The 10,119-nt window shown below is 67.4% G+C and overlaps 2 protein-coding genes across 2 annotated transcripts; one reads left to right on the top strand and one right to left on the bottom strand.

The window, feature by feature from the left end:
- Nucleotides 1-656: 656 nt before the first annotated feature.
- On the top strand, nt 657-3,209 carry LOC311196434 (C-signal-like; the record flags this gene model as incomplete). Its single annotated transcript, XM_084269998.1, has 6 exons — nt 657-794; nt 1,309-1,360; nt 1,599-1,786; nt 1,882-2,040; nt 2,160-2,270; nt 3,096-3,209. 6 exons carry the CDS (start codon nt 657-659, stop codon nt 3,207-3,209), a joined length of 762 nt encoding a protein of 253 aa, XP_084126124.1.
- A 1,449-nt stretch (nt 3,210-4,658) lies between these two features.
- On the bottom strand, nt 4,659-8,346 carry IL34 (interleukin 34). Its single transcript, XM_084270260.1, has 6 exons — nt 8,259-8,346; nt 8,063-8,166; nt 7,676-7,753; nt 7,402-7,575; nt 5,205-5,343; nt 4,659-5,097 (listed from the first exon to the last, which is right to left on the bottom strand). The coding sequence occupies exons 1-6, from the start codon at nt 8,284-8,286 to the stop codon at nt 5,078-5,080; spliced, it is 543 nt and encodes a 180-aa protein (XP_084126386.1). The 5' UTR covers nt 8,287-8,346; the 3' UTR covers nt 4,659-5,077.
- Nucleotides 8,347-10,119: the final 1,773 nt, after the last annotated feature.

Genomic DNA, 10,119 nt, shown 5'->3' with positions numbered 1-10,119 from the left:
CCAGTGCCGGTGGGATCTCACTCCTTCTCTTCACTTTGATTTTTTTTTAATTTATTTCCCCTCTGTGCTCCCCCCCCTTCCACCACAGCCTCCCCCCAGCCCCCCAACCCCCCCCCCCCAGACAGGTTTCAGTCTCTTTCTTTCATTCCCACTTTTCTTTTAATTTTTTTCCCTCCTTTTTTTTGGTTTTTTTGGTGGTAATTCCCCCTCCCCCCCCCCCAACTCCTCCCCCCTCTCCCCCCTTTCCCCCCCCCTATTTCCATAGTCACTGCTACAAGTAACGAATGCACTGTGAAGATTCCAGTATTAATAAAGGTTGTACTGTAATTAATAGCCTTGCCTGCCATCCTGGGGGTGTGCTGCTACCCTGGGGGGGGGTCACCCCAATAATGGGGGGAGGTGGGGGGAAGTCCCATCACCCCTTTGAGGGTTGCTTTTGGGGTATGAGACCCCCCCCAAAGGCATTGGGTGACCTTTGGGATGCAGCAGAGCATCTCTCTGCCCCATCCCTTCCAGGGGGCAGAGGGGGTGCAGGATGGGCCCCACCACCACCCCCACCAATCCCGGCAGCACCCGCGTCGTCACCTCCCCAATTCCCGATGCCGATTGCCAAACCTCGCTGGGGGTGGCACAAGGGGCCGTGTCACGGGGGGAGGATGGACGTGCTGGGTCTGGGCAGCGTCCTGCTGACTGGCTGTGACGGGGGCCTGGGTCTGGGACTGCTGAAGGGCTTCTTGGAGCAACCCAGCCCCCCCCAGCACCTCTTTGCTGCCTGCCTGGACCCCAATGGGAAGGTACTGGGGTGCTGGGGGGGGGGGGGGGGGGGGGCGGTGGGGACATGACATGGGGGTTTGGGATGGGGTCAGCCTATGGACAGGCTGGGAACAGAGAGCCTGGGGGTGCTGCTGTCCCCACCTGGCTTTGGGGCGGGGGGGGGACACGACCCTGTGGGGAAATACACCTGGGTCTTGATGTAATTGGTTTGTGCCTCTTGGCACAGCTGAGACACCATAGGGGGAATGGTGGGGGGGGGGGATGTGGGCAGCCCCCCAACCCCCTGTGCTGGGGGTATCGCTGCTGGGGCTGTTGGAGCCACCATGGGCTTGGTTGGGCCCCACGGAGCAGCGACTCAGCCCAAGCTCCTCCGCCACAGCCTGTCCCGACGTGTCTGCCGTGGCATGTGGGGCGCCCGGTTCTCACCCTGCCGTGGCGCAGGGACACCCCCAACCCCCCCCCCCCCCAAAAAACCTGCCAAGCCCCCCTGGTCTGACATCATTCCCCCCCCTCCCCCTCTTTTCCTGTGTTTAGGCTCTCAACGAGGTGATTTTGGGCTGCCCCAGCGTCGTGGTCCTGCCTCTAGGTAGGGTGGGACTTGGAGGGGGCGGGGAGGGGACAAAGCCTCTCGGGAGTTAATGACACCCGTGGGTGGCTCCGGGAAATGCCACCGGAGCAGGCGGGGTCCCTCCTTTGGCTCGGCCCCAGCAGCTGGTCCCTGCCAGGAGGACGCTTGGTGGCCCCCAGCATGTCCTACAGCATCCTGCCATGGCCACCAGCACCTTCTCCCCACCCCCTGACCAAGCCCTCCCATCCCCTCACAGACGTGACAGACCCCAACAGCATCAAAGCAGCAGCTGAGACCGTGAGGGAGAAGGTGGGAAGCGCCGGCCTCAACCTGCTGATCAACAACGCCGGCACCACGCGCCGCAGCACGCTGGCCACCGAGACGCCCCAGAACATGACCCTGGTCTACACCACCAACACCATCGGGCCCCTGCAGATGAGCCAGGTGAGGCCACGGGGACACACCCAACCCCCAACCACCCACCCCCCACCTCCCCAAATGCTGGGAGGAAGAGGATGGTGATTCCCACTCCCCCTTAGGCGTTCCTGCCCCTGCTGAAGGAGGCGGCCGAGGCCGAAGGGCAGAGCGGGATGAGCTGCCGCAGAGCTGCCATCATCAACATCTCCAGCATCCTGGGCTCCATCCAGGTGGTGGAGGCTTGGGAAGAGAGGCAGGATGTCTGCTACCGCTGCAGCAAGGTACCACTGCGGGCAGGGATTTGGGATGGGGATGCCCCTCACCCCCACCCTCTCCCCCAACCTCTCCACCCCTCCCACTGCCAGCCCATGACGGTGGGGATGGGGGTTGTTCCCCCCAGGCAGCTCTGAACATGCTCACCAAGTGCCTGGCCCTGGAGTACGGGGGCAGCGGGATCCTCTGCGTGGCGGTGGACCCCGGCTGTGTGACACCTCCCCTGGGACAGGGAACGGTGAGTGGAGATGCCTGGCCACCCTGGTGTGACCAAGTCCTACCAGAATCCCTTCCCAAGGACAGCCCTTCCCACCTGCATCCCTTCCCTGGGGGAGGAGGGGATCCTTTCCCACTGACATCCCCATGGAGATTCCTTCCCATGGGGGGAAAAATCCTTTCCCGGGGTGGGGGACAGGACACAGGGACCTTCCCACAGCATCCTTTCCTATGAGGGTCCCTTCCTTGGCCCGGGGTGGGGGGGTGACCCTTCCCTGGGGTGGGGAACCCTTCCAAACGACATCCCTTCCCATAGGCATCCCTCCCCAGGACCACCCACCCCTGTGCAGCCCCCCCCAACCCCCATACCCCCACCCCCCCAGGTCCCAGGAGCACTGCACCGCTGCAGCAAGGGGCCAATTCCACCCTCTCTCCCCCCCCCAAAAAAAGAAACCCTCTCTCCTCAAAAAACCACCCTCTCCCCCCCCCAAAAAAAACCCCAACCCCCATCAGTCGGCTCCTTTTTTACTTCCCTTTCCCATCCCAATCTCGTGTCAGCAGAGGGCACCCCGGCCCCGTGCTCGGCGGCAGCTTCGGGGTGCTGCCTCCCCATCACCCCAAAAATCACTTAGGAACCACCAAATTAACCTCTGCCCTTATAGCCCCCAAATTAGGGATAATTAATTAACCCACCGCTGCAGCGCTTGGCTGGTAGAGCATCCCCAGCCTCCGCCACTCTGCCCCAGCCAGAGCCGGCATCCCAGCGCTCCCGGGGCTGGGGAGGCGGTGCCAGGAGGGGATATTTGGGCTCGGTAGCCCCCCTACCCTGTGCCCTGCATTCCAGCAGGGGCCGGTGACGCTGGAGGAGAGCGTGCAGGGCATCCTGCGGCTGCTGGCCCGGCTCTCAGCCCCCAACAACGGCACCTTCTGGGACTGGCGAGGGCAGAGCCTGCCCTGGTGAGGGCATCGCCCTCTGGGCTCAATAAAGTTCATTAATTGCTGGTTCCAGGCTCGTTTGGGGAGTTTTCGGGGGCGGGGGGGAAGGGAAAGGACCCTCCTGCTCGGGGAGAGACGGGGACGAGAGGTGGGGGGGTCACTGCTGCCCGCAGTGATGGAGCTGGGCATGGGCAGTGGGGGTGAGGGGGGGGGTGAGGGGGGGTTGGGGGGCGGGATGCTCCAAGCACGGTCCTGCAGCCCCGTGCCAGGCTCCGAAGGGTCTCCGAACAGACCCCCAGCCCCCCCCCGGGCATCCTCACATGAGCGGAGGGGCAGGGCTACACACGGCCCCTCTCTGTGGCCACCAGCCATGCTGGCCAGTAGCCTCTGGGGACTGGTGACCCCCTGAAACCACTCAGCATCCTTCCAGGAGCCCAGCACCCCCACCCCTGCTGAGCCCGGACCCCCCCCCAAAACCAGTCGGCCTGTCCCGAGGATGCTGATGGGCTTTTCTGTGAGGGTCATCAGGAGCATCTCCCGAGCCTCGGGGTGTCCCCAGGGTGTCCCCCAGGCCCCCCCCCGCCCCCAGCCCGGATTTGGCCTTGCCCTGTGCTGACCCCGCAGCCGTCCCGAATCCCGACAGACCTCGGGCTGCCAGCCCCGCCTGGCCTGAAGCTGTTCCCTGCAGGGAGGCGCCGGGAAGCAGGGAAAACACAACCCCAGGGGGCTTTGGGGAGCCCCCAGCCCCGGGTGTGTGCTGGGGAGGTGCTCTGGGGAGCCCGGTCGGGGCGGGGGGGGGTCACTTCGCTGAGCTTTCCCACGGTGGAGCAGCACAGGGACTCCGTTCCCATGCTCGCTGTGACAGGGGTGGGGGTGGGGGGGAGGTGGGAGCTCAGCTTGGGGGTCTGAAGGGGCTCACCCAGCCCCCGGACACCCCTCCCCGTGGAGTCATAAAGCCAGGAGGGCTGGGCAAGGTGGGGGGGAGGGGTCCTACAGTCGGTGGATTTTATAGGAGCTCCCGTGGGCTTCCTATGAACAGAGACCATGGTGTGGGAGGAAGAGGAGGAGGAGGAGGAGGAGGAGGAGGATGACACAGCATCTGCTCGTGCTGCCGTGCCCACCACCTCACCGGCATCCTCTTGCACGTGGGAGCCCCAGCAGCCAGGAGTATACCAATTAAGGGCTCTAATAGCTGATTAAGGTAATTAATTTAAGCTGGGAGGAGGGGCAGGCAGCCCCCCCCCCCGCCACCAGCCCCTCCAGCAACCCCGCCAAGCACAACACACAGATCCAGATGTTTCCTTGCCGGGGGAGCAGCTGGTGCTGACAGAGGTGGCTCCAGAGGGTCCCTATTTCAGGGAGAGTGTCTCCCCAAAAAGTCATGGGAAAGGACTGACCCCCCCCCCCCCAAAAAAAAAAGAGAAGAGTGGGGGCAGCCAGGGTTCTCACTGCTGGGCCTTTATTTCGGGGGGGGGGCTGGAGGCGATGCTGAGCGCTGGGTAATTACCTGGTGTTTAATGAAAGCTGAGGGGAGACCAAACCCGAGCAGAACCAGGCGATGCCCCCGCTGTGGGGGGGGCTGGGGAGGGGAGGGGGTGTCCCCCGCAGCCACAGCGTCCCAGCCCCCCCCCCCCTCAAGTCTTCACCAGTGCAGATGGCGCCTGGCATTTCGGATGGGGCCGGCCCCGTGTCTGTGCACGGTCCCATGGTCCTCAGGGGTGGGGGTGTTTGGTCCCAGAGGGGGGCGGGGGGGTCGCGTGTGTGTCCCTTCACACCTTCTTTGGGGATTCCCCCCACCCCCAACGCCCCAGGGGGCTGTGTTGGGGCAGGGAGCAGAGCAAAGAGCATCTCCAGGGTGAGGAGAAGGCGTCGAGCGGGGGGTGGTCCACGGCGTTAGGTGCTCTCCCACCGACCTGGGCAGAGGGGACAGGCGTCACCACGGGGGGTATGGGAGCCCCAAACACTGCACCCCCCCATCCCCCCCGCCCCCCAAAAGGTCCCCCTTCCCGCCCCCACTCACAGGGCACCCCGTAGAGCATCCGCATGACTTTGAGGCAGTTGTCCAGCAGCGCCTTGGGGCGCACGGCTTTCCTCCGGCTCTCCACACCCCCACTGTGGACCAGCTGCACCAGGTCGGCAACCACGGCCTCCACGTCTGTCTGCAGGGACAGCACCGGGGTGTCACCGCCGAGATGCTCCCACCCCCCCCCCGCCTCCGCAGGGACACCCCCCGGATGTGAGATGCTCCCCCCAGGACACCAGGGGTGCAAAAGCGGCTGCATTGGCCGGGAATCGAACCCGGGCCTCCCGCGTGGCAGGCGAGAATTCTACCACTGAACCACCAATGCCAGATGTGGGGAACCCCCCCGGACCTCCCCCACCACCCTAAACCCGTAGAATGGATGTAGCAGGGACAGGCAGGCCGGGCTGTGACCCCCCATCCCTGGAGAGGGGACCCCCCCCAACAGAAGCCAGCCATGGGAACACCCAGCCCGCTGCCCCAGCAGGGTGGTGTCAGTAGTCTTCAGAGTTAACAGCCCAACGAGAAGCCCTCAGAGGGGCTGCAGAACGTGCCTATGGTGCAGGCCAGCCCAGCCACACTCCCTGGGGTCCCCACCGTCCCAGGCCACCCCCCGCCCAGCACCCCAACGCTGCTTCCCCAGGTCTGGCCACACGTCCTGGCCCCCAGCATGCTACCCGTGGCCCCATGGAGCCCGAGGCAGGCTGAGGGTCCACAGCCTGGCCAGGGGCTGCTGAAGTGACCAGGGGGCTCTGGCCAGGAACTGAAGCCAGGCTCTGGGTGGGAGGGAGCCGAACATCACCACGTTGAGCTACCTGTGCCAGATGTGGGGGAGCTCAGAGCTGCCCCCCGACTCCTGGGCACCCTAGAAAGAGGCCAGCACCCCCTCATCTCCTGAGTCGTTGTCCCCCACTGCCACAGAGCCCCACAGGGCCAGCAAGGCAGGGCTGTGGTCCCTGCTGCGGCCCCCTCACTGCACCAGGCTGGGGTCCCTGGGTGCCAAAAAGCCACCATTGCCATTCCATGCCACGCAGCAGGGATGGGCCCTGCCACCAAACCAGCCCCCACTGCCCCACGGCCTGACACAGAGCCAGGGAGGGACGGGGACAGCCAGGCATCAGCCTGGGAGCCTCAGCACCCACTGGGATGGGGCCATGGGGGGCAGTGCCCAAGGGAGCATCTCTTGCCATGGGAACCCAGGCAGCCCCTGAGGGGACCCCCAGAGACACCCCGGATGTGAGATGCTCCCCCCCAGGACACCAGGGGTGCAAAAGCTGCTGCATTGGCCGGGAATCGAACCCGGGCCTCCCGCGTGGCAGGCGAGAATTCTACCACTGAACCACCAATGCCAGATGTGGAGAACTCCCCCCGACCTCCCCCACCCCCCCCAAACCTGCAGAATGGGTGCAGCAGGGACAGGCAGGCCGGGCTGTGACCCCCCCCCCCATCCCTGGAGAGGGGACCCCCCCCAACGGGAGCCAGCAGGGCGGTGTCAGTAGACTTCAGAGTTAACGGCCCAACAAGAAGCCCTCAGAGGGGTTACAGACCCTGCCCACGGTGCAGCTCAGCCCAGCCGCACTCCCTGGAGTCCCTGCCGTGACAGGCCACCCCCCGCCCAGCGCCTCCGGGGTGCAGCAGCCCCCCCCCCCCCCAAAAGGCTGCAGAGCTCAGGGAGGAGGGAGGCAGGACCTCCCTACAAGGTGCTGCCGCCGGGAAAAGGGGGACCAATTCGGGGGTCACCTTCTCCAGGATCCCCCCGTCCTTTCACCAGCGGCACTGTCACCCCATGACCGTGACTCAAGCCCCCCCAGCAAGAAAAAAACACCATCTGCATTGGCCGGGAATCGAACCCGGGCCTCCCGCGTGGCAGGCGAGAATTCTACCACTGAACCACCAATGCCAGATGTGGGGCACCCCCCGGCCCTGCCCCACGGCAGCATCCTCCGCCCCCAGCAGCCAGCCCCCCGCACCCCCCACGCGGGACCCTCCCACGGGCGCACATCTTCCCACGAGGAAAGGTGACGACGTGCGTGGCTTCCGCGCCCCCTCCCCACGCCGGTGCGCGTGTGGCGGGCGCACGTGGAGCCACGTCAGCGCGCGAGGGGAGCGCGGGGTTGCGTGCGAGGGTTGGGGTGCCAGGAAGAGGTGTGTGTGTGTGTGGGGAGGGGGGGTCACAGAGACTCCCGGGTGTCCCCACCTGTCGGTACTTGCTGTACTCCTTGCCCAGGGCGTCGAAGAGCTGGCACAGCTCCCGGGTGTACTTCCAGGACGGGTGCTTCTCCGGCAGCACCTCGCGGATCCGCAGCACAGCCTGGGAGTTGATGTGGAACCAGAGGTAGCGCAGGGCCGTCTCCGACACTGTCCCGTTGCGCTGTGGGAGAGAGAGTGCCCCGGGTGAGACCCACACAGCCTCCACCCCACCATGGGTCCTCAGAAAGTCCCCACCAAGGGACTGTCCCGTCCCCTCTTACCAGGCGGCTGATGTTGGACGGCCGCAGCACCTCTTCGTACTGGACCGGGACCGTGTAGTCGATGGGGAAATAGTGTTTCTGGAAAGGGGGAGAGGAGCGCAGGGGCTGGCAGCAAAGTGCTGGGACATCCCTGCCAACCTTGGCGTGGCACCTTGGCGTCACACCAGCCAGCTGGTGGAAAAGCCCTTTGACGTGGTCGGTCACCACAGACGGACCAACAGCTACAGCTCCGGGCACCATCCAGCATGAGTCGCACCCAGTCAAACACAAATCATGCCCCAGCTCCTATCAGCTCCCAGCCCCTTGATGCATTTACCCCCCCTCCTGGAGGAATATCCCCCCCTCCCCGCCCCCCCCCCCCCAAAGCCCCCCCATCCCTGGGGTTACCATGTACTGCAGGCGCATCTCGTACTGCAGCTTGTCCTGGAGCAGGCGGGTGAGCTCGCATTCGCCCGGCGCAGCAGCCTCCAGCCCCAGCACAGCCAGGACACCTGGGCAGCCAAAAGCCAGCAGCATCAGCCCCCTCCCCTGGGGTGACACCCCCCACCACACCCCACACACCCTATCCCCAAGCCGTACTCACACAGGACGGCTGCGTAGCCCTGTTGCATGTTGACGGTGGCCTTCGGCAGAGCCCCCCCGGCTGCGCCTACATGGCCGGGGCTCGCCAGGAGCCTCCTGGGCAGCGGTGGGCACGGGGGGAGGACGAGGGATGGGTGCGGGCCCTGGGTGCTGGGCAGCTCTCCGGTAGGCCCAGGCGGTTGCCCCCTGCCATGGATGGGGGGTCAGTCCCCCTCCCTGGCCGTCCCCACTGGCTCCTCTTCTGCAGCTGACTGCGGGGAGGCAGCAGGTCCTGGGGCCATCACAGGGTGCCGGCAGGGATGTGCTCCGGGGGGAGGTGCAGGACCCCCCTGCACTGCAAGGGGGGGGATCTGGGGGGGGGAGAAAGCCCCGGCTGCAGCCCCAGGGGCAGGCGGGCGCCTGGGCTGCAGCCCCCAGGGAGGGCACCCACTCTGCGCCCTCGAGGGTGCGAGGCATGGACCCCTGTGGGACCCCCCGGGTGGGCAGAGGGCTGTGGGTGGCCATGGGTCCGTGGGTGCCCCTCCGGGCAGGGCTGCCAGGGCTTCCCCCGGCACCGCCCCCAGGGGATTTTTGACGGGGGAAGGGGGGAACAAGGAGGGCAGCCCAGCACCGTTATCCCAGCAATGAGTTTGTCCGGCCTCAGCCAAGCAGCGCTGGGGTCCCCATGCAGGGTCCCCACGCAGAGGGGGACATGTGGCGTCCCCACGCCGGTGCGAAGGGCCCTGTGCCATGTTCCCACGCTGACACCCCACGGGAAGGGGACCACAGCGTGTCCCCACGCTAAGCCAGCGTGGGGGGGGGGAGGACGGGACTGGGGGGTGGGGGGGAGGGAGCATACTGCATCCCCGAACGGTGTGGCACGGACAGAGGGGGGCCCTCTCGCGTCCCCACGCTGTGCCCCACGCCCCCCCCCCCCCCATCCCCCCGTCCCGCGTCCCCCCATCCCCACGCAGACGCGGCCGGGCCGGGCTCCCACACCGTGTCCCCACGCGGGGACGTGCGTGACCGGCCGCGTCCCCTCCCCCCCCCCCCGCTCTCCCCCCTCCCCCTGCGGTCCCCGCCGGCCCCACGCGCGAGGCTCCCGCGGACCCACCTGGCGCGTGGCGTGCGGGGCCGCGGGCGCGGGACGCGTCTCCCTCCCCGCGGGCGGCGGCGGCGGCGGGGCCGTGCCCGCGCTTCCCGGGAGGCGGGCGGGGGGCGGCGGCGCGGGGAGCGGGCGGGGCGGCTGCCGGGGGCCGGGCGGGGAGCGGGGACCGAGCGCCCGCCCCGCACCGCCGGGCCCGGGACGGGTCGGTCCCTGCCCTGCCGCGGGGTTCCCGGCAGCCGCGGCCTGGTGCCCCGGGGTGCCCGGCTCAGCGGGCGTGGGTGTCCCCGGGGTGCGCGGCTCACTGGGCCTGGGTGCCCCCGGGGTTACAGGCTCAGCGGGCCTGGGTGCCCCCGGGGGGCTGAGCTAACTGACCCTCCCGGGTCCCTCCCTGCTCCGTGGGGTGCCCCCGGGGTGCTGGGCCAGCCACGGTGCGCGGGGTGCTGCAGCACGGCCCCAGGGGGCTCCCCCAGCCCAGCCGGGTGCCCGCACAGCTCCCCGGGGTGCTGGACTAACCACTCTGCCCCACCGGCACCGGCAGCCCCGGGACGCTGGGTGTCCCCCGCCGGGTGTCCCGGGGTGCCCAGGGAGCCGGGCATGTTCCGGGGCGATGGGAACGGGTGTCAGCCTGGCGCTGCCCAACACGCACCTGTCTGGGGGCAGCAGGGGCTGCCCAGAGCCTCCGCAGAGGGGCTGGCTGGGGGTCTCCGCTGCCTCCAGGCCCCCAGACTCCCGCTCTCTCTCGCCCAAACCCACGCCACGTGCTTTGGGGCTGAGC

This window comes from Gallinula chloropus (assembly GCF_964237585.1).
Source record: "Gallinula chloropus genome assembly, chromosome: 13".
In the NCBI taxonomy this organism is placed as follows: domain Eukaryota; kingdom Metazoa; phylum Chordata; class Aves; order Gruiformes; family Rallidae; genus Gallinula; species Gallinula chloropus.
This window is presented reverse-complemented; position numbering and strand designations above follow the sequence as displayed.